The sequence below is a fragment of the Athene cunicularia genome, assembly GCF_003259725.1.
Source record: "Athene cunicularia isolate RWA chromosome 7 unlocalized genomic scaffold, athCun1 chr7_part1, whole genome shotgun sequence".
Lineage (NCBI taxonomy): Eukaryota > Metazoa > Chordata > Aves > Strigiformes > Strigidae > Athene > Athene cunicularia.
The window spans coordinates 19153657-19171879 of record NW_020799107.1 but is presented as its reverse complement, the minus strand read 5'-3'; the positions used below and the strand labels follow the sequence as shown (position 1 = coordinate 19171879).

Below are 18223 nucleotides of genomic sequence, written 5' to 3'. Positions count from 1 at the left end.
GAAATAAATTAATTATCAAAGTAAGTATCTTCTGGCAACAAAAGCATTGGCTAGTACCACACTGAGCATTTTTTTAAAAACATCAAACCTTAAATTAACAAAGAAAGCATAGTTACTAAGTGCATTTCTAATTATGGAAATAAATAGTTCAAAATATTACAAAAATTACTGTGAAATAACATATTTTTAAGTGAATATAATGTTACTCCAATGCAAAGATTTCAGCTGTGGTTCAGAAGGTCTTTTGACCTCAAAAATGTAATCCCCATAAGTAAAAATTTAGTTCTATTTGACTTTACTGATACTTTTCCATTCAGAGGAAAGTAGCAGATAAATACACACATATTCAAATTAGCACTATGGATCACAATAAGTCTACAGAAAAAGAGCATCAGCCAAAAATTTTTGATATTGTACAACACAGTTTCAAAAGGCAATATAACTTTAACACTGATTTGTTTGAAAAATCATACCCTTCTCTCATCATCTGCAATCACAGTCTTCTTATATGGTTCCTTCACCTGATTCTTCAGCTGGGATGCATGCTCTTCAACAGTCATGATTCTACATGCATCCAGATTGGCACAGATCTGGGAGAAAACCAAATGTTACTTCTTTTAATATTTAATGAGTTATTCCACATGAAAACTGAATTAATGCAACAGAGTTCTCATTTAAATATTGCATTTTATGTAACTTTATTTTCTTCCTACAAAAACTGGATACAGACACTGTCAGCAACCATTTGAGATAAGCTGAACAAGTAACTTTTTAGGCCAGAAGTGATCCTTGCACACAGGAAAAGACTTGTACATCAGGGTGTAAAAGAGATATTTTGAAAAGGAAAATACACCATCGATACTTTGGAAGAGCACATTTTGGAGCACAAAAAAAAAATCAAAAGTGAAATAGAAGAAAAGAAACGTTAGGGAGTAATTATAAAGGTAAGAGCGGCTCATGAGACTAGAAAATAATTTGAAATTATCTTTCTTGGAACAGGAAGAGATATTTTCTGTGCTACCTGCACAACTGAACTGGACTTTTCTGCTTTTGATCTCTTCTGAGAACAGAATATGTACATTTCTATCACTGTGTCTACAGTAATAAGGGGAAATTTTAAGAAATTTTTATTAGCAGAGAAAACAGGAAAGGAAGTCTGACAGGCAACCTTTTTAATGTCTTCGGCAGTAGTTATCTATTTGAGCTTGTGTATTCAGATTACGTTTCTTTAGATACAAAACCCAGCAACCCATCGTTAAGATTTCAGAGCTGATGAAAAGTCATTCTTTTTCCATTGCCAGAACGTTTTTGTCTCAAAGTATTATGCAATTCTATCTACTTCAGTACATCACAAAAGCTTCTTGCAGGCCTCACCTATTCAAGATCATCTGTTCTTGGGCAACTTGCTAGTCAATTTTCACTGGAGTACTGGGCTAAATTCTATTTTGGTACTACTAATGTAAATCCATTAAGTTTCAAGTAAAATAGAGGGTTTTTGAATATAAAATTTAAACAATTATCTCCAGTCAGGTATTTACGCAACTATATAATACTCCCCTCTCAAAGAGTACTTTTAACTGCTGTAAAGAAAAATGTTTGTATGCTACCTGTATCTCACAAGTGGTTTCTTCTTGTTTAAGTATTCAACTTTGTTTTTCAGTTTCTTGAATCCACACAAAAGCCCTGCTTAGTCACTCTAGAAATACAGATATAAAATACTGTGATCTCTCTATTTAGAAATACACAGTAAATTCTAATCCATCAATGAAAAAAAAATATTTTTATTAACTGTAAACCCTCACTATTTTCTGGATCTCTTGCCTGTGATCTTGAGTATTTTTTTTCAAGTGAGGCAATCTTTTTCATTCCCTTTTCAGTAACGCCACTTTCTTGTAAAGTTACATTTATTTGTACATAGATTTCCAGGAATTTGTAGTGAGTCAATTTGCTGAACTGCCGAATTGCGGTGAGGTGAACATGAAAAAAATAAATCAGATTATCTATTTGGAGCCTAACACTGACTTTAAAAGTTTCATTTGAACAAGGCAATATCCCTTTGATGGTTTGCAAGTGTGAGGGCTATTTACTTTCAGAATATGTTCTTCAGCTTTTGAGTAGGATGTTGCACCTCCTACACCAGGTGAGGCTGTAAGTCCCAGAATCTGAGGCTGCGGGATCAGTGGTTTGTTTTCTTTTGCCAGCTTCCTGTTCTTCATCTTTTCTTTTAAGTATCGTCGCATTATATTGTTGTAGACACCTTCCTTTTGAGTGTGATGACACTCATCAATAATGATAAGTGAAAAATCTGAAAAAAGAAAAAGACCCCTAAATGATTAAATTTTTTTTCAAATGTATAATTTGTGTGACTAAATCTTCTTACAGGTAAGGCCACTATGGAAGAGAAGCCGTCAGTTTGTTTGAACCCTAATTTATTAGGAAATTTGTAGTGCCGAAGGAAGGCATGCATGGAAGCTGTGTATATTTAATGGACTTTGGAATCTTTGCTGCAGTCTTGATGTGTTATCTAGTTTTACATATCATGTAATATAAAAAAAAATTTCTATTTTTGCAAAACCAATCTGATGGTATAAATAATTTCAGGGAAATATTTTTAATAATCAGTGGTAAGAAGATATCACAGTTTAACTCAATCATATCTTATATCCATAACTGTATCTGACAAACTACACACTGTTTGTTTATAAGAAGATACATATCAGAAGCCTTTCAGACATTCTAGAAAGGCCTGTACTGATCAAAATATGCTTCCATTTTATAGCAGCACAGAGATTTCCTCCCTATTCCTGTCCAATTAAAAGATTTATATTACTTTATGGATGTGTCACTGAAAAGAACAAAGAGATGGTGGGAACACTACCAATCATCTCTTTTGTAGTGGAGGAAGCTGATGAAGAATCAGACAGGTATTATGTGCTTTTTAGTCAGATCATATTTATATGCGTATACGATTTATATTCCTATACAATAAGGAAAATTAAGATTATTTTGAGTTTTAAATTTCTCACAAACATCTCTTTAATCTATCTGCATATGCAGCCAGTGGCATATATTACAAGGTTCTGATTTGAAAGGCTCATGAACATTTCTCTGTTTCTCTAACAGCAAAACTGATTTATGGAGCTCCCACTATTCTTGCAGATGGCCAATAACTCTGTAATTCGACAGCGTTTCCTACAATTCAATGAATGTTTATGGAAATGACCATAACGCAGATCACTGAAATGATCAAACGCTTTTTTTTTCTTTTTTTCTTTTTTTTTAATCCAGGCAAGTTCCATGGTCTCCTATACACACTAGAGTGCTCAAACTGTTACATCACTGCAAATGAGTTTGCAACAACTGGCAACAGAAGTTGGAAACACAGAACTAGAACATTCTGAGCCTTTCTGCTGGAGAAAATATCATGTAACTTTGTCTTTGAAAAACCTAAAGAAAGGTGGAGACTGAACAAGGGAAATTTTATTTAAAGGCTAAACCAGACTACTGCTAAGAAAACCAAACTAGTGCTACACATTAGGGAAATCTGATTGTGTTCATACAAGCGATTCAGGACGCCAGTCTGGACTGATGTGGTTTCAAAACTAAATTGCTATTTATTTCTAAGATTTTTACATATTGCAAGGCTTCAGAAACAGTACCGGCAGTTTCATAGTTATTTTGCCAACATGAAATTACTCCCTTTGATTTTGACCATCATCTCTGTAAGGCATGTTCCTATGATTACTCAGGAAGAACTGAACCCACGAGAAGAAATGTGCTTCTACTAAGGAAGTGATACATATCTTTTAGAAAGTCCACACAGAGACTTCACTCCTTGGTAAAGAAGGTGAACATTTGGTAAAATGCAATTAAGAGTGTCCCCTCCATTTCACTGAGGCTGGGATTACAAGTTAGATGTAATGCAGACCTTCGTGGAAACAGATTAAACAAGTATGAACAGAAATTAGGAACAAAAAATTGTAACTAATTAGGATGGTTTATATAGGCTGCAAGCTAACCAAGTCATAGCCATAAAAATGGAGCTGGCTCTGTTCAGGCTTGCTTGGCTTTGGTCCAGCTGAACTTACTAGCACACATGTGATAGCAAGGAAACACAGCCCTGTTTGCAGGGACACCTCATGGAAAAAATGTAGCTCCCTATTGAAGGAAACTTTGCAAGGTGTGAAACCCATTCAGAAACCCCACTTCATTACATAAACTGGTTTGGATTCAGCCCAATTCTAATCAGGTCAGCAGCTCCTGCAGGAATGTTCAGGTGTCTCTATAAGGCATTCAGATTTGGGAAGGTTTATTAGATGCAGCAGAAAGGAAATAAAGTCTCTGGTACTCTGCCTAGGTTAATAAAACAGCATTCTGAAGGAAGGAAGCAATTCTGAGGTACCCAAGTGGCTCTGCAGGAGTTAGTTTGGATCAAGCAGTAATCCCTTCAGCACTAGGCACTGATAGACACAGACTGACCCCTCAGGTTTCTCTGCTGTCCCTGTAACACTGAGACAAGAACTACTTTTATCTCAGATCCATTATTTTAAATATCATAGCTCTCCCCTCAGCTTCATCCTGCCCCATCTAAAAGTAAGAACTAACTGCATGCGGATAGAGGGAGAAGTTAACATCTCACAGAGGAGGGTCACTATAGCCCAAATCCTGGAGCTGAAGTCAGGGGCTGTTCCATTATTTGTATATCACTGGCAGATAATACCATTTCCTTTCTGATCTCCCATAGATATCTGCCACTTTAGTATTCTGGGCAAACAATTTTACCTCATCTCATCTTGTATCTTTTGTTTGCTTCAATTTCCTTCATCTGTTGTAGGACACCATTATATCTGTCAACCTCAGAGATCTTTTACGTGAGCAAAAAGATAAAGAGTTTAAAGAATGTAACTTTTATAACAGATTGGCTTTTATCTTGTGTTCCACTATACTTCTCAAACTACCAACTACATTTGAGTTTTTATAATTTTTTTCTCATCCTGTTTATGGCTTCTGTGTGATGTAACTCAATGCTCTAGCAAGCTTGGAAAGTAGAGCCAGTTCAGCTGCATTTGCACTGTTGTGCCTGAGCTAGATAAAATAGGAAGCATAACAAATATTTAGTATAAATGAACTGTAAGAGACTGATCTGCCTTGAAAAAAATGCATGCTTATCAACTAGGATCTGGTTTGACTCTCAGGTTGCATTTATAAAACCAGTCAACTGAAAAATATTAACTAATCAATGTGGCATATTTTTACTCTGCAGTTTTCTAGAACAGAGACATACTTTTAGCCCTTCTGTAAAAATTTCATAATTAAGAACTTGCCTGATAGGTGGACACCTTCTTCGTCTTCTTTGGCTGCATTTAACAGTGAATTCTCAAGGATCTGTGCTGTACTGATGATGACATCATTTCTTCTGAGAACTTCAGGAAATGAGATTTTCAGCTGAGAATCACCACTTAAACCAATAACCTGATACCAACGCTTCAGGAATGGATTAAACTCCTTTCGTAAATGTTGTTCTACCAGTGGTACCTGGATAAGTTTCCAAAGAATTTAAACTACAGCATAAAGAGGATTGAAAATACATGCCTATTTGCTAGAAATACTGTTAGGTGAACATACATTTTGTGCAAAATGTACTTGTTTAAAAAAGAAAACATCCCCTTATTCACAGCAGGACAGGATTTAAAAAAAATCCCATCAAACAAAAAAACCAAAACCAAGCATAAAAAAAAATCCTCAAACCAACCTCTCCCCTCCAACTGCTCTTATGAAAGCTTTTTGTCCCAAGAACTTTGGTTTAACTCTGCGTTGGAAAGAACGAACAAACCAGGCACGCATGCTCTGGCTTTTTAACTGAGCTTATAACATGCTATCAATTTTATTCTTATAAAAGGATACGGAAAGATTTTAATAAAATTATTCAATGTGTTTCTATATTTTAATATCACAATAGAATATTACTTTATATGTGCTAAATTTATTTGTAAAAATTACATCAATTATCAGAAAATCTGACAGAATATTCCCTAACTACTGTGAGACTCATTAGGTGGTCTTCATCACCAAATCCAAAAATAGAATGTGAAAAAATATTTTTATTTTTTAAAATATCATTTTAGTTCTATTCATTCTAACATGAAATTTTATTATGTGGTTATTAGGGCATATCTAAATTTGCACTTGAACTGGGATAAACTAAAATCATTCATGCTTGCACCATGATGATGGTGCAATGGACATGACAGTCTAATGCTGTATGTCTTTAAACACAAGCTACATCTGGAGAAGCTGAGAAACATGTTTATATTCATTTTACAAGTTCTATATTAACAGTGTATGAGGTTTGAAAAAAACCTTTTTTTTAAAAAATGGACCAGCATACCTTATTAACAAGTACTATAACTTTGCCAGGCTCTGATGCAATTTTCTTCTTATCCAAGTGATCTTTGGTAATGTAAACAGCCACTCTGGTTTTACCACTGCCTGTAGGGAGACATATGATAATATTCTCCCCATTCAGTGCTGGCTTTGCAACTTCCATCTGGTAATCTCTCAGGATCAGATCTGGCTCAGGTGAAGCTCTGCTCTCCACTTCATCTTCATCTAAGGGTACAAAGAAATATAAGTATCAAACATGAGGCACAGAACATTTATCAAAATATTGAACAAATGTAAAAGGGAAAAAAATATTAATTATCAGAAGCATCTTCTGATTAAATAGAAAGAGGGCATATTAGCATAGGCAATGCTGCTCTGTAGACCTGTACAACTCTGAATCAGAACTGCTTACGTCCAGTCACAAACCAGGGTAGGTGGAACAAGTCATAGTATGTCTTCACCCATCTATGCTGACATGACTATTATTACGTATGAACTCTAATGATACAGTTCAGTAGCGCTGGGACCAACAAAGGTTGTGTTCAGAGCTGCAGTATTTATAATCTAGCCAATCTTATGTGATGTTCTCTTTCATCAGTACTGAAATTTATTTGGTTGCAAGTGAGATACCTTTTTAAACACTTCCCAGAGGATGAAAAAGGAGGATGGAGCCATAGAATGAAAAAGAGATAGGGATCACTTAAAAAACAATGAAGGGAGTTATAAAGTATAAAGATCAAATAGATAAGAAAATTCAATTGCCCATACAAGATAGAGCTAACTGCAGAATGTATTACACCTATTCATGGTAGATTGTGCTGCTTCCAGACTGACTCATATGTAATGCAGCTGAGCTGTTCAATAAAAAGCCATATACATTTGCCACCTGAAGGCCAAAATGTTCCATCTATCATATAAAATGCAATGGCAGAGAGTTCAGATCTGTGGCTCACAGGTGAAACAAACAACATGCAAAAGTTAAAAGCAGAAAAATGCTGTTGCATTATTTCAGACAGTAAGAAAAGCACATCAAGTCTCAACATATATTTAGGAAGTCAGAAATTATATATAAATAACATAAGGATTTATTTCACTGGAGTTTTGGGCTTTTTTTTTTTTTCCCTACAGACATGTTTAAATCACTCTCCAAGCATTAACTGTCCTCAGTGTAGGAAAGGCACAAATTCATTCTATTAGACTAAAAATGAGGGAAAAAAACCTGCAGTTTTATTTCCTGATGATATCACTAAATGAAGAATCATGAGGATTTTATTATCACTGATACATTACACACAAAATAAGTGTATTTTTCTAGTATCCCTGATTCCATTAAATAAAATTAAACTAACAAAAAGTAATGAAGCTTGATAAAATACTGCTGATGGAAACATCTGAATGCCATTCTTAAGTGTTTTTTGCTTGTTTTGCCTTTTAGTGTGAGTGCAGTACTACCTGGAACACAGGGAAATTCACAACAGAGAGTACTTGTGGTTACTTATCTGACTTCTACTACTCCCTTTTGAGGAAGAACGTTGTTTGCTTTCTGGTTGGCTAAATTCAATAGTTCAATCGTATTGAAACTAGCACTTTATCACCCATCTGTTTGGTTAAATTTCAGTTCCTTAACATCCTCAATTAACTGTCCAGGCCTAAAAAATATTTAACTTAGCTCTCTCCCAGCTTCCTCAGTCCCTGTTTAGATAAAGGCTAATACAGGAATCTTTTCATAGGATATGATTCCATTAAAGAATTTTCATTGTGCATGGTATAACTTTAGTGAAGTTGTCTGCCTTCATACAAGGTTCATATGAATTACTGCTCTGAGCGAAAAGAAAGATTATAATTATTCATCTATTGTCCTAATTCCACCATTTTTCTCAAACGTAAAGTGATCCCTGCATAGAAGACTGCAACTAAATCCATGATTCTCTGCACTGAAATCCAAATCATGTCAGTGCATTAAGACACTATCCAAACACCTCTATTAATACAACAGCCTTACTGCAAAATTTCAAATTATAAAATCCATAAATATCACAGTCAATCTGTATCTTCTTTGCTTTTTTTCTCATAGTTGCTCTCACTGCGTTCACTAAACATGATTAAAATGCATGAAAGTTTTTAAAACATTTTAACTAGTTTTTAAAGCCTACATGTAAACAGAACAAATAGCAAGCAAACATTGGAAAAAAAAATCTATTCTTCATTCTTTACATAATTGTAGTGATTTGTGTTTTTTCCTGCTGGACTGCTGGATATAGCCAATGATCAATTTACTTAATGTGTGATTTTTCAGGACTCTTAAAGTACTAGGCCATAGATATATATCTGCTATCACATATCAGTAGCTTGTATCAGCCTGACCAACTTATATAGTGTGACTGTCCAGAGAACAGAAAAGTTGCTGTGCCCAGACATTTCATGTGACACAGTGAGGAAAAAATACAATGTGACTGATGAGTCACCTTAGTTGATGCAGAAGTGCAAAGCATATTTATAGTTAGCAATATATAGACTAAAATCCTAGCTATAGGGTAGCAATTTAGATCTGAGATATCCTGAATTTTCTGTGTACTTACAAAATACATGAACTTTAATATTTCAAAAGCCTGAAACTATTTTAAAAGCATTTATAGTAAACACTTTGAAGGCATATGATACGTAACATTTACCTTGACTTACTGATCTAGTACTAACTTTACTAGGCAGAGCTGGCCTGCAAGGTAACCAGATTGTTTCTAGCCCTTGTACAAGACACAGTCCCAGCACATACTGTATAAAGGCTAGATTCCAAAAGGTAACTGGTTCCTTTTAAATATTGTGCAGGCAAACACAGGTTGTTCACCATGGTGGACAGCTGCAAATTAGTTCTGCCTGAGGTCTAAGATTTAAAAAAAGAAGAAAAAAAATTGGTGTGTCTTTTACAACAGCAGTAACTGGGCTCAGAGAATATACATAGCAAGTTCATATCTGTCTGCAAAGTATTATGTAAACACAATCCAATATTTAGTCTAAAACTATATTTAGAACTTGCACATATGTTTAAATCTGAGATTTGGAAAGGTCTTCAGATAGTAACCTCCATTGATGACACTGCTTTTACAAATAGTACTACTATATTACTTAGGTCCAAGGTGGACCTTCGCTACCGTTCTGCGGGTACTCTGGAAATGCTTCTCCTCACTCTTAGATGTCCCTAAAGCATGTCCCTCTCACTTACTCTATGCAGGGGCCAGACACAATCTAGCTCCTCTCTGAGAACAAAAGAAGCACATATATATGGCAGCATTATATCTGTACAGGTGACTGCACTGGAAGACTTCTGGAAGTCCCTTCCAGTCTATGTGATTCTATCATTCTGCATCACTGACCATTCTGTGTGATGACGATGCCTAGAGACCTATTCAGAAGATCTCAGTAGATCAGCTCTTCTGGAGCTGGGACTTAAGTACAGACCCATAAAATTGGCATCTGTTTTCCAATAAAATAAGAGGAAGACTGGCATCTTGATACTGTGAACTAGAGTTCCATTTATTTTTGCTCTAGCCCATCTTATTTTATAATTACTGAAAAACAGAAGGGAAACATACCTGTATCACTGGTTGTGCAGCTCTGTCCCAGGTTTTCATCCAAGTTACTGACACTTCCATCTCCTATGGAGACATCTGACTCTAAATGAAAAGCACAAACAAATGTAGTATAGTGTATTTGCTATACAATTATAAATAGCAAAAGCATATTGTTTGCTCTCTCCCTAAGTTGTTAAAATAGGCTAGACAAATGTCTGGCAGGGATGGGTGAGGTATAATTTCCTTTATTTAACTTTTTCTTAGGTAAAGAAAAAACTGTGAACAATATAATTAATTTTATTAAGGAAGAAAATATGGAGTGGAAGGTGAAAATCCAAAACACAGGAGAGGTAAGGCAACGTGGATCATGATTTATTGCTGTCAGGCATATATATTCTGTTTGCTTGAAAGAAGGGGTCTGGACATGACCACCTGCATGATCCCCTCTAACCCTAGTTTACTGTATCTTTTCAGAAGGGTGAAGAGTCAACAACAAAAAAGTTGGTCTACTGGATACATAGCACTACTAGCAAACTGAAATCATTCTCTTTTACTCTTTGTAAGCCACACAAATCATATCTGTAGTAGAAGAAAATCAAAACCAGAACTGTGACTTTTTTTTTTTTTTTTAAAAAAAAAGGTTTCTTCATGTAACATGAAAAGACGAAACCATAGTTCCCAGGTAAATAAAGGCAGAGAGGAATTATTAAATCTTCCAAACTATTTACAAGTAAAAGCAGACTGACAATCCTGTTACACCCAACAGAAGACCAACACTGCCACAGAAATCTGGCAAGTTTACTGTAGATATTCTCATGTTAAGCTCTCCCTCTGCTGGGTACTCAATGTATTACACTGACTTTTCTTCACAAGTGTAATTTATATAGCTAGATTTTCCAAAACACAGTCCTTTAAATATTTAAAGAGATACACAGTTCCTCTGGAAAAAACTGCTGCAAACAGCCTCACCCTGCACTGTCAGCTTGTCTGCAGCACCCTGCAACTAAGCTCTCAGTGAAACTAAGAAATCAGTCAGAATAGCACTGAGCTATGTTTTGCTTAATTATCTTGTGAACTTGTGTCCTATCAAGTTTTTCATAGTTTTTTCCAGTAAATATCCCATTATGGTCCATATAAATATTGTCCTCAACAAGTAATTCATAAAGCAAAACAGATGCTGTGAATGATGGCACTTAAAAAATATATATTCACATCAGAAGTCTGATTTATATAAAATTTCCCTATTATCATATAATAGCATACTTTTAATATCACATTTAAAAGACAGCATTGTCCTGAAAAAAAGAAGAGAACCTCACCATATAATCCATGTTCAGAGACCTGTGACAAACTATTAAGTATCATTAGTGAGAATTTCAGCTAATGAAGATGACACTGCCATCTCCTGTTTTCACTTTCTAGGAATCCACGCGGATTAGGAAAGAGAGGACAAAATTAAGATTCTATGTATCTATTCTATGCAGTCTCCCATATAAAATGACCTACTGAAGGATGTATATACAGCAAAGAATATGCATCCACGAAGTGGTTTGTACATAATTATCTGAATTACTATGTGCAGCGCGCATTACAAAATCAACAGAAAATGTCAGCGGCGAAGTGAAATGCAAAATGTTCATCTTCCAAATTAAAGGTGAATAGAATAATATTCTCCTTTTTCAACTGTGGCAACATTCATGAATTATTTTAAAATAAAATATAAACAGTAAGCCTTTCCAAAGTAATGAAGATAAAACAGCTGATATTCTAACAGCTGTCTTGCTTTACAGTGCTACTTGCACATTTTAATGCAGCATATTCCACAGAAAGATTTTCAGTCACTTTTCACCAGTAAGTATAAAGACAATGGAATGCAATGAAAAAAAAATGGACCTATGCACTATTAATTAGAAAACTCTTTCTTTCCTGTCCTGTGCTACATTATGTCATAGAATAAGGTCCAAACATCAGAAAATATAAATGGAGGACCAAAATATAAACAGGCTATTAAAACTGATCCTAATTTCAAATTATATACTTTTTTCCTAATCTGAAGCATTAAGTGACATTCTGTGAGACATAACTGAAATTTCCAGTTAATTGCAGTGTAATTATTTGTTCCAATCAAGTATTTCTTTTTGTTTTTAATGAAAAAGGCCTTGAAAAACAGAGCTGCTATATATTTAAGTTGTTGTTTATACAGGTAACTGTAGCCTTAATCCAAGTGTTTCACTTCTGACCTTGCAAATTTACTGCTTTGTGCTGGTTTTTGTGTGCGTAGTTTCTTATCTGTTTTTGCATGCACAATTTCTCTCTAGTTTTCTCTTAGGCTAAATGATCTATTTCTACTTTATGACCCTACTGCCCTCATACCTTCTGACTCCCTCTGTCTCAGCTACTCCAATAAAAGGGTCAGTGGAGGCTTTTAGATACAATGCAAATTGCAGTACCTTCAAGTGACTTGAAAAAGCTTCTTTCTCCTTGAAATTTGTCCTTCTCAATACATGAAGGAACGGTGGGAGTGTACTGCAAAACTGACAACACTTGACAGCATCAAATTGCAAATTAGGTGGGTTCCGTGCCTACTTGGAAGTAGAATCCGGCCTCCAGTTGTATTTTCAGCTGCCTTGTCTAAAAATACAGTCTTATGAGATCATGAGAAAGGGTGGAAATGGAAAAAGACTTGAGTGCCGTTAAGTTTGTGTGTACAAGTGCATAGATCAATGCTTACTGCACTTCAAGATGGCTGAACGTGAGCCAGTTCTTCTACACTCATCCTCATGTAGCACTGTCTCCTGACAGCCCTCTACTACCTTACATCTACGCTGCTGGATTAGTTCAACTCAGAAGTGCACATTTACAGTGAATCTGTCCATTGTCCCCACTTATACTATTTTAGCTCATATCACAGACTTGGTTTGGACCAGAAGTGAACTCCTGTCAGCTGAAACCAAATGAGATGAGTTCCAGCCACTTGCAGGCATACAGTCCACACCAGACTGAAGTCAATCTGAAACAAACTGCCAGAATTCATGTAGTATGTACACCCTTAGCACCACTGCACTCAACAAACCCACTCGGCTGCACTAACACCCACTGGCTATTAATTTCAGTACAGTTCAGTGCTGAGGAGACCACAGTTTTCAGGCCAGAATTAGCTTGTGGCAGTCTAGTTAATGGCTAATAGATCTCATTATCTGTAACCCTCAACCTGACAAGAATCAGGTAGAAGATCAGGCTAACCAATGAAAACCTACCCTCAGTGAGGCTACAATTAAGAGCCTTAGCCTTGCCCTGAAAGGATACTAACTAAGAGTAAGGATAACTCAGTCTGATCCCTTGTGAATCATCATCATTAAATATCTGGCACCTCTTCTTTATACTGCCAAATTATGTTCTAATCCAGGAAAACCAAGTTGATATTTTTGCTGTAGTTAATAATTCACTACTTGCTACAAAGCATTGTGATATGCTGTTAATATCATGCTAAATGAGAAATAGGCTACTACTGTTGCACACTGAAAGGTTGCAGTTTTCGGAGCCAATTTTTTTTTATTTATTCATGTTTGTTTAAAAAAAAAAGAGCAGCCTTAGCTGTTTTAGTGCTTTGGCTGAGTAAGCCCACTAAAATCATTTCAGGCAGGATTTATCTCAGTTTTAACTATTGTTTGAGCTCCATCTGAACTTGTAACACATATGAATGGTTCCTTAATCATACAGCATATGTTTGAATCATTGGTTCCCAGCTATGTCTATGAATTGTTGCTGGTAATTGCTGTTGCTCATAATCAACTCCCAAGGCACATTTTCAAAAGTGGATCCATATGAACAACAGGCCTCAACATTTTCTAAAAATTTTTACTAAAAATGTACTTCTGAGCATGTGATACAAGTGACAAAGGTTGTTTGACACTCTGTAAATACAAATCTTTAGAAGAAACAGAAAAATTACTTGTTAGACAGCACTAAAGGACTTAACCAAACCAAAAATGTTTTCCAATATAGAATTACCAGCCACCTAGAAAGAAGTACTTAATACAGCTGCAGTTTTAGTGGTACAGAAACACTGCTCTTGATTTAAACTCTGTCAACGCTGGGAGGAGTTGTTAATCTAAACCCAGTGGTTTTCATTCCATATTATAAACCTACTATGAATAGGTCTGAAATAAAGTATTAATTTAGTAATATTAATATTTTAAATTAAAAAGATTATATATGTTTGAAAACAAGTCATTTTTTCACAGAGTAAATTAAAAAATAATAATACAAAGTTGTTAAAAGTGCTATTTAAGAAGAAAGGAAGATCATCACTATTGTTCAATTATAATAAAATCAATCAGCCCACAGGAGATAAAACATCATCACTGAAACCAGGATATAGAAAATGTCTACATGAAGGCTGCACATGGTGTACTAAAGTTTTTTTGGCCATGTCCTCCTAAGCCATTCTACACTAGGCTAGCAAATTGGTTTCTTGCCTTTCAGAATATTTAGTTCAAGTACAACAACATAGTCCTGCCCTAGTTCAACTCTTTAAAATGAATAAATTTGTAGATATGACCCTTAAAATCGCTACTGCTGTTAATTTATAGGAAGAAATTTACTGCTTCCAAATAAACAAGATTTACTTTTTCCATTCACTTCTTCACCTCAACAGTGCCATATATTCCTGTATTTTTGAGCAAGAAGGGAGCTAATGCACCAAGAACGTTGTTCTCTCAGTTACTTGCAGTTACTAAAGTTTAACTGGAACCAGCACAAAATACCAGTTAGAGAACATACCTGAAACTACAGAACTCTTTCCAACAGATGTTTCCAATACATTGTTTTCACTGATGAAACTATCATTCACATTTTCATGCTGTTTCAACTCCTCTACTACAGCATATCCTGGTTGGCTTGCAACTTCTGTTTCTTCGTTTGTACAGTTCTTCACCTCATTTTGTCTATTCTCTGTTCCTAGAAAGTAAATAGAAATTCCAAGGCACTATAAAATATTTAATTTCTTTTAGTGTGGAGCACAGAAAACAGAGAACTAACCTGTATTCATCATGCACACCTTCATGACCCTCTTATCCCCATCTTAATGCACTGTCCCATATGCAGCAACTAAAAGTACAGAGACATAGTTCTGGTGAGCTCCTTAAGCAAGTAGGCTGAAGCTGCTAAATGGGAAATGTGTTAAAAAACTTTGGTCTCAAAAATCTTATAAAACATATGTGGAGCCCAGTAAAAAAAATTTAAAAAAAGAGGGATAGTGTATTTGGGGACTGCTTCCTTTTTCATACTTTCATACTGATCCCAGGGGATCACTGGGATACTTTTACAATATCATAATCACAGTACAGGAATACAAAGTAGTAACCAAAAATCTATAGCTCTTTCAGTTTCATTTCTGTAAATAATTTCTTTACTAGTTTACTCTATCATTTACAGTAAATTTTAGATAATGTCTTGAGACATATGAATATCTTATCCCCAAGGAGACACACCGCAATGTACTGTAAAATGACACATATATTTGTAAACCATTTAATAAAGGAAACACTAATCCTTGAGTTGAAGGAGAAATCCAGAAAAGGTTTGTTTCATTTGTTCAAATTAATCCTCAGCATATGTTTTACGAACAATTATATAAACATCACACTGACCAATGGGTTATAAAAGGTAAGGATTCAGTTTCATTACAACTACAGACATATTATTGAAATTATGATATCGCTTAATAAGGATTTTTAGTATTTAAGAATCTATTGAATAAACTGTTAAAATAACTTGATTTTGAAATCCCTGGACAGGTGAAAGCATTGGTCTCAGTGTTGCAGAGAAATCAATATAGTGAGAACCCTGCATTGTTTCCTGAGTACATAAAGAGATATTAAAACCCCACACATTATTACTAGTGAAATAAGATTATTACCTCCTGTATTTCCACATAAATCATCTGCAAGGCCTCCATGTTGGGTTTCACGCAAAGCAATCAAAAAAGGAGAGAACCAATCTTTCTTCTGCACTATTCTGCTCAATAGCTCCCTTGCACCCTCTCTGTTCCCACGATTGTCAGTAACAGTGTGGATCTGGTGAAAACAAACAAACAAACAAACAAACAAATAAATAAATAAAGTCCTGAGACACACTTTGGGAATGGGTCGGGAAAGTTAGTAGGAATAATATAGGTACAAAAGCATTTCCCTGTCATCATTAAAATATACTTAAAAATAAAGATACAAAGTGGGCCTGCCACTCATCAGAGGAGACTTACTACAGTTTTGTCCAACCTTATGTTTATCCCATATGGTTTTGGGTAGGACATATAAAACTTGAGTCCTGAAATTTAACTGGAGACACTGGTAGTACTGGATAATACTTATAATAGTAACCACTATAAAAATATAATAATTATTATTCATGTGGAATAATAACTGGTGTTTGCACTGATTTAGGGAATAGCCAACCTTGATTAAAAAGAAATGATGTTACACAATTTATCAGAACTCAGACTTAATCTGTAACATGACCTTACACATAAAAATAGAACATTTCCCTTCTTCAACTCTGGCTTCGTCATCTCAATTCCCACTTCAGGGTACACTAGCTAAGCCCCTAGAAAGTGGCTATTGCCCTCAGAGAAGGTATGGAAAAGTGTCCCAAGGCTGTCATGAGCAGAATTTGACATGTAATCACATGAGGAACAAAATGACCACCCCAAAACCAAAGCAGCCCTAGACAGTTGTTCAGTCCTCAAAGTCAAATTTCTCAAGGCTCAATAATCACCATCTTGATACACAAGAAAACGGGTGGGCATAGCAATGGGCACCCCTGACCAGTGGGCACCCCTGACCACTAAAAGGAAGTGCATGGGAAGTGGGAGCGGGGAGAAGTAAACAAAAACGGAAGTGCATTAAGAAAGCCTAGGCCCTGTTAGAGTTGAAATTGTGAAGGTTAATGAAGGGCTTGATGGGAATACCAGCAGCAAAAAGATGACCCAGGGGAAACACACAGACTCATTACCAGGGAATGGAGCTGGTAATCTCCTAAAAGGCCTCTGCCTCAGCCTGCTGCATTACCATGCTTGGCTCCTCATCCATTCGGGTGCAGCTGGGCCTTACTACTACCTGATAGTCACCAGACAAAATTATGTATATGACAGTCATTTAACTGAGATGGAGCATTAAACTACCTAAAAAGTGGTAGTGCAAAAGCTCAGAGTGCAAATATGTAGTTGCATCCTTAGTTTGCCAGTTCTTCTCTTATGGCTACAGCAAGTATTTTAATTTCTTCTTCTAACCCTGTTTCAGGGTATCTATTTCTTTGGGTTCTAAAAAAATTTCACATTAGTCCAGGCAAGTCAATCTTAGCCAAATGGAGTAAACATTGGCAAATTTTTTTCATCAAAGATTAACACTTGCTCTTTCTTGTCAAAATGGTTCTGCTCATCTTCACTGTCTAGTACAATACTCCCCAGTGAACCTATTGCAAAAAAGGCGAGGGAAAGTCTTGCTTTCTTTTAACTCAAGTATTCTCTAGGACTTTACAGGCCATCACTACTTCCTGGTATGGTTCAGGGACCTTGAAGACAGTTAATGATCTTCTGAGACGAAGGTCTGTAGCAAAATGCTAAATAACAGTAAAGCTGGCTGCATTCCTTCCACATAAACACTGGCTTAGTCTAACCCTTTTTTCATGGCATTTTTCTTTCCCTTGTTCTTAGCTGGCATCCCACCTGTTGGCCCATTGTCAACAGTATTCATTGCTTTACTTGGAGCACCATTTCTCTTCCCTCCAAGTCTGGGTATTCCCCTTTCATTTTTACACTTACAAGGCCATTTCTAGTTGTATCTTCCTATCAGTCCCATGGCTCCTGGAGGTGGCCAGTGTCTGGCACAGCGTGGTGCTTGTCCTGGCAAGCGGGCCACTTACCTGATCCATGTCCTCGTCCTGGAAGATGCCCATCTCTAGGCACTTCTCGGCCACCTGCATGGTCTGCATTCTATCCACCAGTGTGCTGTGGAGCAGCTGCACCAAGTGCACGCAGAGGTCGTGGTCGGCCTCCTCGGCCGGCGAGGGCAGCTGGCTGAGGCTGGGGTTCACGTAGCAGGCGGCCAGGGTGCAGCCGCCGTGCTGCAGCGCCTGCAGGAACTCGTGGAACCAGCCGCACCCGCGGGGGCCCCGCTCCACGGCCCGCAGCAGCTCCTCCGCCCCCTCCACCTCGCCCCCATGCCGGGCGGCCGCCCGCACCTTCTCCCTCTCCTCCGCGCTCAGCGAGGGAA

General features: G+C 36.5%; 1 protein-coding gene across 1 annotated transcript in view; it reads right to left on the bottom strand.

Annotated features, from left to right (window-relative positions):
* The window catches only part of IFIH1 (interferon induced with helicase C domain 1), a 30848-nt gene that overhangs the window by 10069 nt on the left and 2556 nt on the right, over positions 1-18223 (bottom strand). Inside the window, exons 2-9 of the mRNA XM_026852467.1 lie at positions 17874-18220; positions 15874-16030; positions 14736-14912; positions 9975-10055; positions 6389-6609; positions 5325-5535; positions 2088-2305; positions 474-590 (exon numbers count right to left, since the gene is read on the bottom strand). Of these exons, the coding sequence (XP_026708268.1) occupies positions 474-590; positions 2088-2305; positions 5325-5535; positions 6389-6609; positions 9975-10055; positions 14736-14912; positions 15874-16030; positions 17874-18220 (1529 nt within the window). The remainder of the gene's footprint in view (positions 1-473; positions 591-2087; positions 2306-5324; positions 5536-6388; positions 6610-9974; positions 10056-14735; positions 14913-15873; positions 16031-17873; positions 18221-18223) is intronic.